This window comes from Amborella trichopoda, chromosome 11, assembly GCF_054954075.1.
Source record: "Amborella trichopoda isolate Santa Cruz 75 chromosome 11, AtrichopodaSantaCruz75HAP2 v2.0, whole genome shotgun sequence".
Classification (NCBI taxonomy): Eukaryota; Viridiplantae; Streptophyta; class Magnoliopsida; order Amborellales; family Amborellaceae; genus Amborella; species Amborella trichopoda.
In genome coordinates, this window is record NC_142346.1 from 40,258,478 (window position 1) to 40,277,835 (window position 19,358).

General features: G+C 34.5%; 1 protein-coding gene across 1 annotated transcript; it reads left to right on the forward strand.

Annotated features, from left to right (window-relative positions):
- The first annotated feature begins 13,056 nt into the window (after nucleotides 1–13,056).
- Nucleotides 13,057–15,681, forward strand: LOC18436932 (UDP-glycosyltransferase 92A1). The gene has a single exon (XM_006847153.4). The coding sequence runs from the start codon at nucleotides 14,143–14,145 to the stop codon at nucleotides 15,601–15,603; it is 1,461 nt and encodes a 486-aa protein (XP_006847216.2). The 5' UTR covers nucleotides 13,057–14,142; the 3' UTR covers nucleotides 15,604–15,681.
- Nucleotides 15,682–19,358: the final 3,677 nt, after the last annotated feature.

Sequence of the window (19,358 nt, forward strand, 5' to 3'; positions counted from 1 at the left end):
AAAGATTCCTTCTTCGTCAGCTCACCTATCCTCGATTGCCACGTCCTTTTTCTCTGGAACCCTCCCGTCTCCCGAATGACCCTTCGTCATTCGAAATGACCCTTCGTCAGTCGAATCTTCTACGGAAACAATATCAGCCAGCCACGTTGCAGTATCAGTCAGCCACGATGCATTCCACTCATCCTACCGACAGTACTTGACAGCATATGACAACTTCCTTATCTCTTCATATGACCAGCCAATTAGATCGATACCTTCATCACCAAGGCATCTCTTCCTCCAGCTATAAATAACCCCTCCTACTTGAAGTAGGACAGGCTTTCACAAGGAATTCCGGCAGATCAAGAAGCACAGCTCAGACTTCTTCTCTCTTTCTCTCATATGACAGTAGCTTTCTTTCTCTCTTTCTCTCTTATGACAGTAGCTTAGTACTGTTCAAAAATTCTGTAAAAATACCGCATCTCAAGTCGGTAACCTTTGTTACTTTTTACTTTATGTTCTTATATGTGTGATTGTAATTTGCCTACTCTGCCTTCTTACTGCCCTCACGAATGACAGTCATTTTTCAGCCTATGTATTTGTAATAATCCGTAAGTGTGTAATTTCTTTTCAATCCTGTACATCCACTTCTTCAATCAATATATGTGATTATTATGTTTCTCAGAAATGCAATTTAAGTTAGTATTTAGCATCAAAATTCGTGATTACAATCATACTTCTTGGATAGTCCTAGATGTATATATTATCTCTGCCATCTTTATCATCATAGCATTCTTATACTATGTCACTATATTACAAAAAGTAATAGCTTACCATAGTCTAATCTTCCAGTTTTTAAGATAAGTTATCTTCCAGTTTTATATATATTTTATATATATATATATATATATATATATATATATATATATATATATATATATATATATATATATATATATATATATATATATATATATATATATATATATATATATATATATATATATATATATATATATATATATATATGGGATAATCTAAACTTCACAACCCTTCAAATTACAAAGGTTCAAGATAGAGTGAGTTGTGAAGGGTGGATTTATTAAATTTATAGTCTATTTTTTTTAAAAAATAGACTTTTATGGGGTAATTTTGTAAATATTACGACAAGATAAATGATACTTTTGTCATCTCCAAAAGAAGTAAAGTTGGAATTTTAACTAAAAGACAATGACACTTTACAAGTAAAGTTTGGGCACACTAATTTTCAAAATGCCATTGTATTTTTGTGAAAATTTTAAACTCTTTACTTAATGGTAAAATTACTTATTTCAACAATTTTTTAATATAAAAGTAATCATTGTTTTAATAAATACACCCATCACAGCCCTTTCTAACTTGAACTTTTGTATTTTGAGGGGTTGTTAACTCTAGACAAACCATATATATATATATATATATATATATGATGCAGTTTCTATAAGGTTGCAACCTTAAACAATCCAATTAAGGTGAACCTTAAAATTTTATTATAGCATGTAATTTTTTGTAAAAAAATATTAGTATTATCTTAAAATCTATTTTCGTGCCTAATTAGAAAATTTTAAATTTAAAAAATGGTTAAAATCAAGTAGATCTATAAATATATGAAAGACTTGAAAATAGATAGCCTAGATAATGTGTTGCAAGATGCACTACTTTCGAGACTCAAAATTTTTATTTTTATTTTTTATATTTATTGATCTCGATGTAGAGATGATTGATTAGAGGGATTTTTCAACATTAAAACAATATTTCCGATAGATTTTTGAGGTACGTATGTGAGTCCACATTTTAAGGTTGCAACCTTATATAAACTTTTCGTATATGTATATATGGGTTATGTAAAGGTGCTCACACTATAGATCATTTTGTAATTGTACGCAATAAATTTTGAACACTTATATACATTTGTTTTGTAGATGGATCATTTTTTTAGTAAGGGTATTTTTATCATTAGAAATGTGTGACATCGCCCATATGAAGCCTACTAATGATAGTTAATACTCTCTATGGGTGATACCACAACCTTCTTGATAGTAAAAAATATCTTTACTAAAATACTTGCATTACAAAACAATATGGGATCGACAACCTTTTCTTTTCATATCTAAAACTAGGGTTAGATGTCTCCCTCCCTGCATATCATGAGCTAGATTTATTTTGGAAAACACCTATTTTATTGTCTCCCTCTCTCTTCACATGTAGAGTGAAGCTAGCAAGTGTGGTGACATTCTTCCTCCACCTATTATTCCTGTGAGGGCCAAGGGCTTTGTCCCTCTTTGAAAATGGACTCATTCTACGTCCCATTCAATTTTTTTTTTCTCTCCCATTTTCAGTGGTGTTCACTGGCTTGACTGCCATTGACTCTCTGCAAAAATTTTATCACGTATTGAAGTCTCTTGATTAAGTTGTTTGGTTTTTATAGTTCACTCATTACCAATCTACCGTCCTATTATCAAAAGATCAAGGAAATCTAAATGGCATTCAGGCTTAGGTCACGTTTTTTGTGGAGGATTTCGATGTAGGACACGTTGATTCTTATTTTAAATTTTGATTTACTTTTAGGAATTTATTTATTTTTGATATTTCAAATTTTATTTTTATATAAGATAAAATCCAAATGTTTGGCTAAAAATAAACGGAAAGAAAATTTTTATAAAGCAAAACACAGATATTTGCATAGTTCAGCAATTGCCTACATCCATAGGCAGCAAACTTCTATTATATTAATCCATGCAAGCATGAAGATTATATTGGTTTTTAAATATTCTCAGACGGCTTTAAAATATGGTTTTTCTCGCTATAGAACACCCACCAAGAACTCACTCCTTTCTCTCTTTATTTTTTGTACTCACACTTTCTCTCCATATAAAGTTTTTTTTATAAAGAGAAAACCTAACGATTGCTATTCACGTGTATTAGCTTATCCAAAAACTTCACTTTCATATCTTTTAGGTTTAAAGGAGACATATCTTATATGAGAAACAAGTTATAAAATATGGAGGATAATATAATGAAAATTTGGCTCATAAGCTAACATTCTTCCACTTGAAGAAATTGCTTCTCAATAGTTGAGTAACCACAAGTCCTAAGAATGTCCCACACCAATTAAACTTCCCTTTCCTAGTGATCTTAGAGAATATCTCTGACTCAATTGTTATAAATGTAAATTTTCTACAATAAATTTCTTCATATTCAACCACATGAGGAACAAGGTTATATTAAACATTAATGTGCTTAGTCCTATCATGGAAAGTTGCATTCCTCGTTAAAAACAAGGCATTTTGGTATGTGGCAATGAAGAGGCTAGTAATATGGGTGGATGTAGACATCTCTAGTCCTCGTGCTGCTTACTGAAATAGAAGAAATAACTCTCCCATGTAAGAAGAAATGTGAGTTTTTTTTTCTTTTTTCACACCAATTGGCTACCAAATGGTTTGAAAAGATGTGTTGGAACCATAGTTAGCAAGTCGCCAATTTAATCGCGACTTTTTCAGAAAGCCGTGCTTTTTTAAATACGATTTAATATGCTATTTTTTAATAGATCGGTAAAAATACACTATATTTTCAGGAAAAAGTTTAAAATGCGACTTTTTCCAAATATGAAAAAATCGTTTCAGAAAATATTTCCTATTAATATACTCTAATTTTTATTTTTTTGGAAAGTTCAATATCTTTTTCCTATTTTATGAAATTTTTATTTCTACTTTTATTACTATTCTCCCGAAACATTCTCTGGTTCTCTTCTATGGATATGGTGTGTATTTTTTCGGGTGCTTATGGCTAGGCCATAGTTAGCAAGTATGGGGTAGACAATTTCTTTCTAGAAAGATGAAAATTGAATTCACCTACCCAATACTTATATTAACGAGAAGAATAGATAATCATCTTATGATTTAGAGATATATCACATTGAATATTTGAAATTTATATTTATAGGGAGGTAATTTTTATAGTGAGTGATATATATATAGAGTGAAAGCATTACTCCTCACTGCTATTAATTTTTTCTATACTGCGTATTTTTTCAGGTGGTTATAGGTAGACCATAGTTAGCAAGTATGGGGTAGACAATTGTTTTTTAGAAAGATGAAAATTGAATTCACCTACCCAGTGCTTATCTTGACGAATGGAATAGATAATCATCTTATGATTTAGAGATATATCACATTGAATATTTGATATTTATATTTATAGGGAGTTAATTTTTATAGTGAGTGATATATATAGAGTGAAAGCATTACTCCTCACTGCTATTAATTTTCTCTATTTCGTATTTTTTCGGGTGGTTATGGGTAGACCATAGTTTGCAAATATGGGGTAGACAATTTCTTTCTAGAAAGATGAAAATTAAATTCAACTACCCAATGCTTATCTTGACGAATAGAATAGATAATCATCTTATGATTCAGAGATATATCACATTGAATATTTGATATTTATATTCATAGGGATGTCATTTTTATACTAGTGATATATATAGAGTGAAAACATTACTCCTCACTACTATTAATTTTTCCTAAACTGGGTGATATATATATCTTTAGAGTTTTAAAATTTCTAATATTTTAAATATTTCTGATTTTTTTACTCCAATTTTTTGAGCCTAGTGCGATATATTCGTGATATCTTTACATGAAGAATTTTTGTCGATCCATATTTTTTATCCAATTTTTTTATCCGACTTTAAAAAAAAAACGATTAGTTTTCGATTTCATGGTGAGCTGATTTATTGATAATCCCTAACTTGCTAACTATAGTTAGAACCAGCGTTTTAAAAAACGCCGAGTCGAACCGGACTCGCCCGGTTCGACTCGGAAATAGTGAAAAAGGAACCGGATCGCCCGAAAATCGGAAATCGTCCGGTTCTAGAGAGAACCGGACGATTCTGTACAGTGAATCGCCGATTCACTGTACGGAATCGGCGAGTCCGAACAGTGAATCGGCGATTCCGTACGGAATTTTTTTTTTTTTTTTTTTTTTTTTTTTTTGTTGGTAATCCATGATAGATTTTTTTTGTAATCCATGATCGAATTTTTTGGTTTTTTGTAACCCATAATAGAATTTTTTGTAATCCATGATCGAAATGTTTGTTTTCTTTTCTTGTAATCCATGATCGATTTTTTTGTTTTTTTTTTTTTTTTTGTAACCCATGATAGAATTTTTTGTAATCCATGATCGAATGTTTTGTAATATATGATCGAAATGTTTGTTTTTTTTTTGTAATCCATGATTGAAATGTTTGTTTGTTTTTTTTTAATCCATGATTGAATTTTTTGTTTTTTGCTTTTTTTGTAACCCATGATAGAGTTTTTTGTAATCCATGATTGAATTTTTTGTAATCCATGATCGAACTATTTTTTTCTTTTTTTGTAATCCACGATTGAATTTTTTGTTTTTTTTGTTTGTTTTTTTTTGTAATCCATGATCGAATTTTATGTAATCCATGATCGAATTTTATGTAATCCATGATTGAATTTTTTGAAAATTTGTGATTTTTTTTGTTTAATCCATGATCGAATTTTTTTTTGTAATCCATGATAGAATTTTTTGAAAATTTGTGATTTTTTTTTTAATCCATGATAGATTTTTTTGAAAATTTGTTTTTTTTTTTTTTTAATCCATATTATTCAAAGAGAAAACGAGAGAGATGATGATTCTGAGGCCACCCTATCCCAGCCATATTATTCACATATCGAGTCCCAACAGCAACAGTGTAGGGATGAGCACGAAATACTGTAAATTAAATGCTGAATGGCGGTTCATGCAGGGAAAGAACATATCAATATTCGCATATTCATTCAAAAACATGAAAATTCTTAATGGAGTACCCTCATTTTTTATTGAATTCCTAAAACCCAATATTTATAATGAATTTTAATAATTTTTTCGGATTTTTTTGAAGCTTTATTCTGACCGATTCACCCGATTCCGATCCGGATCGCCGATTCGTCGATCCGGATCGGTTTTTAAAAAGCCCGATCCGGGTCACCGATCCGGTTTTTAAACCATTGGTTAGAACCAACTGGTGTGATAAAAAGCTCCCGCATCGAATGACATTGGGGAGTTCTTTCGTACAAACATACTTTCGTGTAAGTATTTTTCACGCATAGCAAATGTGTCCAAAATCTGTAAAAAGTAGAGAATGGGGAGTTGCACGAAGGGTTTTTATTTTTATTTTTTAGTGTGTGTATTTTACGGTATATGATTGTGTGAAACAAGAAAAAAAAGGAGTGTCTTATTCGAATGATGAATTTATGGAGTGCATTATATTCTTAAGAAATATCTATAACTCTGAAAAAATAATATAAAGAAAGCTTTATGTATAATCCCAACCACATACAAATTACATGCGACTTCACTTATCAGTTGTTTGATTTGAATGGATGGTTAAGATTGCTCATATCACAATATCACATCAAATATAGAGTGAAATTTGGGGCGTCTCATCTTCTCATATAAAGCTTTCCCAATTATAATGTATAATCAATTTTGTTTTATTCGCAAATAATTATTCCCTTAGAATTTGGGTCGGCTAAATGGGCTTCTGCCAGCTTATTGGTTTGTCCAATCCAGGTACCCAAACAGGCAAGGTCTAATTAGTTGGTTTGTTAAAAGTTGGCCTCTAATTTTGTGTATGCCCTTTTAAGCATATAGTACCCCCTTCACCCAACTTTACGCCCATGGCCTCCAAAATAATGTTGCCATTGATGTTTTTTACTTTTGGACCCACCCCCTCCAAGTAAAAACAAAATTTTTTAGAACGAAAATAACCCTCCCTAGTACTTCGTGTTTCTCTCTTATGTCTTATTTCAAAATCAAGGTTTCAGAAAATGGATCGATGACTCGGATCGTCTTCGCCCATACCTGTGTCAGATTGGTGGATCGGATCGGAGAATCGATAACATCGGCAAATTTTGTCCTAATTTTTTTTTTTGAAATAATTATAAAGCTCTAAAAATAGTATTCTTTTAGTTTCTAAAAGAAATATTGAGACGTTGTTATTATGTCTGGATGTCTATTAACCATTCACTCATATTACTAGAAAAAAAACCTATAATAATCAAGAATAGAAATACAAAATCCAAATGGAGCTTTCAACAACAAAAAAACAACTCTATACCCAAATGAAAGGCGGTTTCGTTCTTGCTCGTCGTCGTGCAGATGCATCTCTTTGTGACCCACTGATGCCACTTGAGTCAAATGACATCCGTTTTTTTGACATCAAGCCTAGAATATATTTTTATTTAAAAGTTATGTTCTCATTATAATAAGTGACTTATGTTGAGTCCCATCTCAAGTTCTAGATGTCTCTTTCACCACCGGTGCTTGTTCCAAGGAGTAAAAGAGAGATCATGTATTTTTCTAAGTTGGGTGTCCATACAGCAATATAATTCTAAATTTGCATTCCAAGTTAGTTGTTATAAAAAATAAGTATTATCCCATAATTCAAACTACAATAACAAGCCAGAATGCTCCAAATCAGAATAATTCCAGTAGAATATGAAATGCAATTGTTGGATAAGAATACGAATAATTTAATTAGTGAATGCACATTTCATTGAATTATAAAAAAAATTGACAATAAAATTGAAAAATACAAGTTCTTTTCTCATGATAATTATAAATTCATGACATAGAATTGAATATGAGTACAAGAAAATGAGTATAGGAATAATTGTTGTCTGCGAATTCCACATACTCAAGTGGGAGCATATTGTCTGCGAATTCCACATAGGGTTTTTCTGTGAAGAAAATCACATAGGTACGTAGGTAAGCTCGTGTATTTAAAAAAGTATAAATTTTAACATGAATGGATCCTATGGTTTTTTAAGGAAAAAGTTTATTTAAGGTTGTAACCTTATATTGCAAAAGGTATACGGTAAAAAAGAGTATTTCGAAGTTGAAAGATTTTCAATTGATCATCTTGATCTCAAAATGTATGAATATTAAAATAATAATGGAGTTTCGAGTCTTAAAATTAATACATCTTGTACAAGTTATCTGAACCGTCTATACTCAAGATTTTCACGTGTTTATAGACCTACTCGATATGCAAAGTTCTTGAAATTTTAAATTTTATAGTTAGGGTTAAGTATGGATTTTCAAGCCATTAAAGTAGTTTCCAATGGCAAACTATATGTTCCGGCAATATTTAAAGGTGCCTCTTAGTTTTATTGTATAAATTGGGGACTTTATACAAACCTCAACTTTTCTTCTAAAGCTCAAGCACAAGTGTTCAAGAATTGAGAATTATATCTTATTCCTTTTTGTCCTTTGTAAAAAATATTCGTAAGCCTTTCTAATTTGGTTCTAAAGGACCGTAAAATGATAGAGTTGATAAGGATGGCTTACTGATTAATCACTATTTTAATGTGGCTTAGTGGCCAATCATATTTAGATCACTTAATTTTACGATGATTTGTTTTTTGTCTAAAGATATTCCATTCCTGCAGGAGTAGAATGTCCATTTACTTTCTAAGTAAAATCCCACTTGAAATGATGATTTTAGTACCTCAAAATTTTGGGGATGTGGTATCTTCAATCTAGTCGACCACAAAAATAATTTAGACAAGGCTTGGATGAGAATTAAAAAGCGACTCACCGATGGAGAATGAATCCGAATCATAAAAAGAGCTCATATTTTAGGTCCCTTATTATATATAGGATATGTATGGGTACGAAGACAAATGAGTATAGGGATAAAAAATGAAGAATTATCTCCCTTTTTTTTTCTGTCAGGCAAGGTGAGTAAAAGGGAAAAGATTCAAAGTTTTTTTTTTTGGTTCTACCAATAGATTAAAGTCAATAAAATGGAAAAATCCACATTATTACCTCTATTCACTTAAAAAATGCCTATTGGCGAATTGCTACAGTGTTTCAGTTGCCTAAAAACTGCCACGGACCAACAAGAGCTGTGACGGTCCCCATATATTTTTTGCGTCAATTTTACGTGAAAAATTCTCATCACGGACTTTTTATGTTTATGATGGTCTTTAATCCACGCCGTCGGAAAAAATTGGATGGCACTGAGTTTATGGGCGAAAATACTGTTCATTTTTACCCATAAGTGTTTTATAGTCAGTCGATGGGGGAAAATGAGGTCGTGGCCGTCCTATCAGCTCATATTCAATCTAAGCTGTTGGGCTCATATGTTGATATGAGTTAGTTGGCTAATCTTAACATTATATATATATATATATATATTAATGAAAAATATTGTACAACGCCTATAGGCGAAAATGAACAGTGATTTCGCCTACCCCTATCATCGTCCAAAGCTCATCGCTCGGTCACGATTATCTTGTAGTATTTTATTTTTTATTTTTTTTCTACAAATCGGAATGACCTGAAATTTCGAGCGTGTATTCATCAAAAATAGGGGAATCTTTGAAAATTATAAAAAAAATATTTTACATAAAACAATTAACCAAAATACCCCTAAAACGTTTTGAGGGTATTTTGGTTTTTTACGGATAATTGTTTTTATATTTTTATTAGATGCGCCTCAGTAAGATGTATATACACTCTAAATTTCAGGTCATTTCAGTTTCTAAAAAAAATGATAAATAAAATAATATCGGACAATAGTGATCACGCGATGAAATTTGGACGGAGATGAGGGTAGGCAAAATCACTATTTATTTTTCGCTTATAGACGTTGGAAAGACTTTTCCTCTTTATATATATATATATATATATATATATTAATGAAAAATACTATGCAACGCCTATTGGCGAAAATGAACAGTGATTTCGCCTACCCCTATCATCGTCCAAAGTTCATCGCGCGGTCACGATTATCCTGTAGTATTTTTTTTTTATTTTATTTCTACAAATCGGAATGATATGAAATTTTGAACGTGTATTCATAAAAAATAGGGGAATCTTTGAAATTATAAAAAAAATATTTTACATAAAAACAATTAACCAAAATACCCCTAAGAAGTTTTGAAGGTATTTTGGTCAATTTATATTACGGATAATTGTTTTTATATTTTTATTAGATGCGTCTCAGTATGATGTATATACTCTCCAAATTTTAGGTCATTTTGATTTCTAAAAAAAAAATGAAAAATAAAATAATATCCGACAATAATGATCATGTGATGAAATTTGGACGGTGATGAGGGTAGGTAAAATCACTATTCATTTTTTGCCTATAGAAGTTGGAAAGCCTTTTCCTCTCTCTCTTTCTCTCTCTCTCTCTCTATATATATATATATATATATATATATTAATGGAAAACACTACGCAATGTCTATAGACGAAAATGAATAGTGATTTCGCCTACTCCTATCATCGACCAAAGTTCATCGTGCGGTCACGATTATCCTATAGTTTTTTATTTTTTATTTTTTTCTATAAATCGGAGTGGCCTAAAATTTCGAGTGTGTATTCATCAAAAATAGGGGAATCTTTGAAAATTATAAAAAAAATATTTTACATAAAAACAATTAACCAAAATATCCCTAAAAAGTTTTGAGGGTATTTTGGTCAATTTATTTTATACAGATAATTGTTTTTATATTTTTATTAGATGCCCCTCAATAAGATGTATACACTCTCCAAATTTCAGGTTATTTCGATTTGTAAATAAAAAATAAAAAATAAAATACTATGAGGCAATAATGACTACGCGATGAAATTTGAACGGTGATGATGATAAGCAAAATAACTATTCATTTTCGTCTATAGATATTGAAAAGACTTTTCCTATATATATATATATATATATATATATATATATTTGGGTAACTCCTTAATACATGAAAAAAGATATTCCTTTCTTTTATGCTAAGGGAAGGACATTCTAACCAACTAAAGGTAGTTCTCTCCGACCTTCGGTGTTGTACCTTTATTAGGAGTAGTTCAGAGTTACAAGTAAGGTACCAAACAAGGGGCAAGGTGAGAAGATAAGGATTCAGTAACGCTTGGTCGCTCGCTTGTCTCACATCATCACCCGCTACTTTTGTTGGTTTGCTTTTTTACCATGTAGTTTTCTCGTATCGCATGGCACGTTTTTTGAACTTGGGTTTTGATAAGACTTTGGTCAATAAAAAAACTTGTTGGGGGTTTGCTTGGCTTTGTAGATTGAATGAGCCAGGGGGTACTCTCGTTCTAAAAACTTCCCACCACTTCTATTTTTTATACGGTGAAGTCTTCTTGAACTAGTGCTTGGTCGGGGGAGAGCTACGAAGTTTAATCGCTCGTGTACCGGTCCCATATAGCTAAATTTATGAATTTGGCCATGGCGGACTTTTCTAGCGAAGTGGGCTTCCGTCCAAGACTTTGACATTGAAGAAAAACGAGCCGTTATGTGTATGTCCAATGTGATCGGACTGGAGAATTAGTCTATTCAAAAGGTCGGGAGCTGATAGGGGCCTTTACACTCTGCCACGCCACCATATGGTGGTTTAACGGTGTACGAAGGAACGGTTTTGACGAGCGGTAGTTCGGGGACGAGATGACCTATTACTATGTCAGCCTGCTGCTGCTGATGTTCACCGAATCAGCATCGGCCTCTTCTCCAACTATTCCTTTAATGGCTCCTTCGAGTTCGTTGAGCTGAGATCTAATTGAATAAAAAAAATGCACTTGAGGCCTTTCGTGCTTATTTCTTCAATATGGTTGACTTTACTTTCACAAAGGAAGAAAAGGTCGTAGTGGGCTCTCAGCTCTCGTTTTGATATTGCTAGAGCAGTTTAGGTGGATTTATAAAAACGGGACGGGACGGGACGGGACGGGACCGGACCCCTTCTGTATTCAATCTGTTGCTCGTTTCGAAGGAGGGAGCACGGCATGGCATGACATTGTAGATCTCAGATGTTTATATATTGGGATGAAGGTTCCGGATGTCGCTATGACATCTCCGATCAACTCATTTTTGAAAAGACCGGTTGAATGCAACTAAACTAATTAAGGATAGTTTAAAGCCTGACTGTTATATTCAGGATAGTTTGCTTGATGGTTTAGTAAAGTAGAAGAAATTGAAGAGGCTTTTATTGTAAAAAATAAGATGGTGGCCTCTGGTATTCAGTATAGTGCCATCACATATAACATACTTATTCGAGAGATGTGCAGAAAGGGTATGGTGAAGCTGATAAGCTTTAGATGAGACGATAAGGATAAGTTGTGCCCTAGATTCCATGGCTTATACTGCAGTTGGTGATGAGGGAAAACGATACATCTAGGAAAAAAAATATTCAAGAAAGAGAGGAAAAGTACAACTTGTGGGAGAACGTGCTCAACTATTAAAGCCAAATTTGAACTATTTGGAAATTTTAAAATGAGTATTACATATCTCAATGCTTGGCATGCCACAGTTTTTATAATTGTGTGTTTTCCCTAAAAGAAAGGGATGGTATGGCATCCACATGATGTGGATGCTTGAAGGTGCAGAAGCACCTTTCAACAATTTAGATTGAACTTAGCATCATCCGATGGCCTCAAATAGTTCTTTTTATTTATTTATTTATATTATATGTAAATGATATTTGTCTAAAATTGAGATGTAGATGTATTTTTACATGATGCACCAGATAAAGATGATAACATATATTTTAAACAAAAAAATTGATTAGAATGCCCCTGATATCTAAAACTTGGGGTGTAGATGTTTTTTTATATAGTGCACCAATATAAATGATAAAATATATTATGAATAAAAAAATTGATCTGAATGCTGTTGAATTTTTCAAATAAATATTGTTTTTAAATAAACAATAAAAATGAAACTATTTTGTGGCCGTTGGATGTGGCCATGATTAATTTGAACAATTGGAAGGGTGGAGAAGCATCCTTCCGCCCGCCATCCACATGATGTGGACGGGTGACTTTTCCTATAACAAATTTAGAGATTTTCTCCCAACTCCCTAGACACCCATACAACTTCTTCGGCAAGTTATGACTTCTATCAACTCCCCTCACAACGCTACTTCCAACCTATTATGCATTAACTTTCTTTGCAATATATTTACAATTAAATTATATATAAACCAATAGTCAATGCTTGAAGCTAGAAATTACATACCCACATGCGGAGCTGGACTTGGTGGGACGCCACCAACTGCCCATGCCAAAGATTGTCGTGCCCATATTGTGCCTACATCAGTCTCCCTAGTTTGAAACAATTCACCCTAGACTTTGCATTGGAAACCATAATATTAAGTCAAATCTATATTGACGGTAGGGTGAGTGTGGATGTTCAGCAACATCTCGATCTTGTAGGTATTGTCATTAATTTTTTCCAATATGTTGTAGGTTCCAACATTCTTTTTCTTGAGCTTGTTGTACGTGCCTACTAGAAACCTCCATTTCTTTAGATACGCTCACACAAAGTCTCTTTCTATGAAAACCAGCTTTTAATGACTTATGCCCGCCATTTTCTTGTACTTAGTATTATTGGCCTCGGGCTTTCTACGACCTTCTTCATGGATCCTCACCATAGACTCAGTAAGGTATTGGAATGCTTTCTTTGCCTGGACTGTATTTGGCAAAGGGATAAAGTCGAGATAGTGTGTAGGGACTTGCCCATATACCACCTTAAAAGGAGTCTTGTCGGTCGAACAGTTCACCATTGAGTTGTAAGCAAACTCGGCTTGTGGTAGGACGATATCCCACTATTTAATGTCTCTTCTCTGACAAGTATGGGAACAGGTTGCCAAATGTCCTGTTTATCTAAAAAAAAAATTGTTCTATACTACTGGTAGCCACTATTATTTGACCATCTGTATGAAGAGTTCTATACTACTGGTAGCCACTATTATTTGACCATCTGTATGAAGATTACGAGCATTACTGTAATGCAATTAATGACAATATGTTTACACAAAGCCCACTAAAAGTGGTTAAGAAACTTGTGGCTTGGTCCAAATTAATATTTATAGGGCTGCCATGGTGTTTAACCGCATCAGGAAATCGGTCAAAGACCACAGACTCTCTCTCTCTCTTTACACTTTCTCTCTCCACACCAAGACTCTCTTGGATTCAGCCCCCTTCTCCCCTGCACACAGAAAGCCTTCTCTGTCTCTGTCTCTCTCTCTCTCTCTCTATGTCCTTGAAAAGACAGAGATTGGATCCCCAACTTTATCTCTCTTCATTTAGGAGAGAGAGGGGAAGATGGTGGTGGAACATGTTGTGATGATGCCATTCATGGCGCAGGGGCACCTCATCCCATTTGCCGCCCTTGCTGAGCTCCTCTCTGAGCTTCACCCCCTCAAAATCACCCTCGTCAATACCCCCCACAACGCCTCCAAGCTGCGCTCCATGCTCAATCCCAAGGCCGCCGGCGCCATCGACGTCGCTGAGATCCCCTTCTCGAGCGCCGACCATGGCCTCCCCCCGGATGCCGAGAACACGGACGCCCTCCCTTACCCTCTCATTCTCCGCCTCTGCGAAGCCTCCGAGACCCTCGAACCTGCCTTTGAGAGCCTCATCTCCGATATCGCTCGCAAAGATGGCCGCCTACCGCTTTGCATCGTCGCGGACGTCTTCTGTGGCTGGACAGTGTTGGTGGCAGAGAGGCTTGGCATCCATCACGTGGTATTCACTACCTGCGGGGCCTTCGGCACGTTGGGGTACGCATCTACATGGTTGCACCTGCCGCATGTGGGGACTGACGCCGACGAGTTCCCGGTCCCAGGTATGCCGGGAGTCAGGCTACACCGGAAGCAGATCCCGAGCCACCTCAGAGTAGCGGACGGCAAAGACGGATGGTCGATCTTTCTACAGAAGCACATATCCCTCTCAATGCATCGGTCGAGGGGTGATATGCTATGCAACACGGTGGCCGAGCTCGAGCCGGATGTTCTAAGGCTACTGCAAGCGATGACTGGGAGGCGAGTCTTGCCAATTGGGCCCCTCTTGCCTCTCTCTCTCTTCTCCGAGAATTGGGCGAGGGAGCGCGGGGGCAAGCCACTGGGGATCTCAGCCGAAAGCTGCATAGCCTGGCTCGATACTCAGCCACTGCGCTCGGTCCTGTACGTTTCATTTGGGTCGCAGAACACAGTTTCGGGGTGGCAACTGAAGGAACTGGGACTGGGTCTCGAGGCGAGCGGTGCAGGATTCATCTGGGTGGTGCGACCACCGTTGGAGTTCCCCATGACTGCCGAGTTCAGATCAGAGTGGCTTCCGGAAGGGTTCGAGGAGCGGGTGAAAGACCGCGGCCTGATCGTCAAGGGGTGGGCACCGCAACTGGCGATTCTGTCGCACAAGGGGACCGGCGCTTTCCTGAGCCACTGCGGGTGGAACTCGGTATTGGAGAGCCTAAGCCAAGGAGTTCCTCTCATTGGATGGCCCCTGGCGGGGGAGCAATTCTACAACACGATCATGTTGGGGGACGAAAAAGTTGGGGTCTGTGTGGAGGTTGGGAGGGGGAAGGAGATGGGGGTGGATAGAGAGAAGGTGGCGAGAGTGGTGGCGGAGGTGGTGAAAGGGGAGAAGGGAGCGGAGATGAGGAGAAAGGCCGGCGAGATGAGAGAGGCCCTCAGGAAAGGGATGGCGGAGGAGGAGAGCGGTGGTGGTTCTTCTCTTAGAGCTTTGGATGAATTCGTTGCATCAATTGTGAGCCCGCATGTGTAAAGTGTGTCGTGAGTCGTGACCTTTTTATTTTTGCCGCACATTAAGCTGCAGTATTATGCCTTTGTTATGAGGTCCCAATCTTCCGTCCGCTCTTTCTTTTTTATTTTTTGAGAAAAATAGCAATTCGAGATCCCTAATCTTGGACCATGCTTTATTTATTATTTTTTAAAAAAAAACAACAGTCCGAGGATGGGGACATTGGACTGCACACTGAACTTAGTATAACTCAATTTTAGGGTGGTGTGATGTTCCATCCTCGGATCGCTCTTTTATTTTTATTTTTTGAAAAAAATAGGGGTCAAAGGATGAGGACTTCATACCACTCTATTGGGGTTTCGCCATATTTAGAGGGCAGTATGAGGATTTTAACCTTGGACTGCCTCTAAAGCTTGGAGCACAACCCTACTAAATGAAAGACTAAAAGACAGTAAAAACTAAAATGTAATATGAGGATGGAATCATTAGATCAAGGAAAAAGTTTATATAAGGATGCAAACCTTATAATGTAGAATTACAGATGCACCTCAAAAATCCATCAGAAAAGGTAGTTTTAATGTTAAAAACCTTTTGATTGATCATCTCAATATCGAGATGTATGACCGTGAAAAATAAATTTTTTTAACAGAAATAGTACATTTTACAACATATTATCTCTACCATCCATTTTCAAGATTTTCATATGTTTATAGACTTACTTGATTTTAACCATTTTTGAAATTTAAAATTTTATAATTAGATTTAAAAATTGATTTTGAGATAATCCTAAAAACATTTTACATCAAAATTATATACCATGATAAAATTTGAAGGTTCTCCTTACCTCTACAGCTACTGATGCATCTGTATGCCAACTTCACCCTTAGATCAAAGATGAAATTTGAAATTAATTATTTCCAGCATGTTTCTTCAAAGAGTAATGATCCTATAGGACCCTCGCCCACGCATGTGTGTTGGATCCTAAATGATCATCATTAAGGTTGGCACGAATCTCTACAAAAGTTATCACATGGGTGTGAGACTTGATTTCTTTATAGATCCGTACCAAATTTAATGGTGATGCTTTGAGGTCCTACACATATAGGTGGAGGAAGGTCATATAAAATCATTTCTCATATAGATATGGGAAATGCTACTATAGACCCACTACCCTATAGCTGCATATAGTCATAACGACTCAGATTCAATCTGGGCTTATCAGATAGACACAACATCATTTCGTATTTTAATTTTAATTTTATTTCTACAAATCTAAATCATGTGAAATTTTAGGTGTCTGTTCTTCTCATCAATACACACCAAATAAAAATATTAAAAAAATAATTCATAAAATATAAATTGATCAAAATACCCATATAATATTTTGAGGTATTTTGATCAATTTACTTTTTACGAAATATTTTTTTGATATTTTTATTGGATTCTAATATTTTTAAAACACACACTCCAAAAATTTCAAGTGATTTAGATTTATATTAAATTCAAATATGAAATGCAATCGTGATCATTGGATCGACCCATATTGAATCTAAGCCGTTTGACCTATATGTAGCTGTAGGCTAATAGGCTTATGTCAACATATATATATATATATATATATATATCCTAGGCTCTAAACAACCAAATTAGAGCTTAACTTCAAATAGTATGAGAAATATGGTTTCAATACTAGAAATCTATTTGATAGCCTTAAAATATTTTTATTTATTTATTTATAAAGTTTAAAGCTTCAAAAATAGTGTAGATAGAGAGATCTATGAAAACATGAAAATCTTGAAAATTGACGGTCAAAAAATACGTTATAAAATACACTATTTCCAAAACTTGAAATCCATTTTTTTTTTATGTCGATGCATCTTGATGTAGAGATGATCAATTTAAGGATCTTTGGGCATCAAAACTACCTATTCTAGTTAAATTTTTTAGGTAGGCTCTAATTTGAGTGTTTAGAGCCTCGGCTCTATATAAACTTCCCCCTGCATACATAGTTTATAGTGAGAGAAAACCAATTGGTTTCTTAAGGGATCACCTACAAAAAAAAAAAAAAAAAAAAAATGAAAAAAATAAAAGGATTTAGTTTGGTAATATTGATGAAGAATTCTCGAGAAATAATTTCAAATTTCAAAAAAAGGCACTTTATGAAATTTTAAAATAATCGAGGAAAGTCAAGTCCCCCACCCATGTGTGTAGGACCCCAAAAGATCACCATTAAATTTGGCACAGATCTATAAAAAAGTTAAGTCTCACACCTATGTGATAACGTTTCTAGATATTCGTACCAACTTTAATGGTGATCCTTTGGGTTCCTATACACATGGGTGGGACAGGGTCCTATAGGAGCATTATTATATATATATATATATATATATATATATATATATATATATATATATATATATATATATATATAGGAAGATACTACAAAACACCTATAGGCGAAAATGAACAGTGATTTCACCTACCGTCATCACCGTTCAAAATTCATCGCACGGTTACGATTGTTCGATAGTGTTTCATTTTTCATTTTTTTCTATAAATAGAAATGACTTGAAATTTGGAGAGTATGTTCATCAAAAATAGATGAATCTATGAAAATTATTAAAAAAATATTTTACATGACCAAAATACCCCCAGAGAGTTTTGGGGTTATTTTGGTCAATATTGTTCTTACGAAGTATTTTTTTATATTTTTATTAGGTGCGCATCACTAAGATGCACATACGCTCCAAATTTTTGGTCATTTCAACTTGTAGAAAGAAAACTGAAAAATAAAACACTACCAGACAATTGTGACCGTGTAATGAATTTTGGACGGTGATGAGGGTAAACAAAATCACTGTTCATTTTGGCCTATAGACGTTGAGAAGAATTTTTCATATATATATATATATATATATATATATATATATATATATATATATATATATATATATATATATATATATATATATATATATATACATATAAATATCTCCTTATCACCAATTTTTTATTTCTATGTTTTATTAGAGCCAATGATTGAAAACATTATTTGTAAGCAAAAAATCTCCATCTTCTCTATCTTACAACCTCGGGACTATCTTACGATCCCTTGGACGGCTTTATAAATGATTTTTTAGCCCAAACAAAAACCAAAATTGATACCTTCAACACTTTTCTTTTCTTTTCACGGTTCTATCAAAGCCTCTGTTTATCTCATACCCGAAGGTATAGAAGTTCCCCTCTCTCTGCATCGTCAATCTCTTCTCTCTCTAGAAAACCAATAGATCTGAATCCCTATTAGCCACCGATCTAAAAAGCTCATGGATCTTTGTATCTCTCTCTTCCCTCTTCCTTCCTGCACGACCTTCCTCTCTCTTCTTCTCTCATTAGTATTCTTTCTGGCCACCATTTATGTTCTTTGAGAGAAAACTCATCTTCTGTTCTCAATGGCAGCTCAATCTCAAACTTACAAAGCTTCAAATCCTTGAATTTAAGCTTCAGTTACAGGTTAGAAAGGACCTCCATAGTGGATTGTTGGGGTCTATAAGATGACTGCAACTCATGATATTCACGGTGATTTGAGGTCAATCACAGCTGGTTCATTGTTCAATTGTGGTCTGTTTAGAGAGAAGAGATTACTTGGTCTTTTTAGAGAGAAGAGATTGCTTTTTGTTGGAGAGATGAGACTGGGAGTGGGGTTATAAGCTTGATTCCAAAGAATTTGAGGTTTAGAACCATTTCAGCAGGTGGATTCCATGTTTGTGATGTTTTAATGG

What these genes read in the sequence shown, in the direction of transcription:
- LOC18436932 (XM_006847153.4), top strand. Translation starts at nt 14,143, where the DNA reads ATGGTGGTGGAACATGTTGTGATGATGCCATTCATGGCGCAGGGGCAC.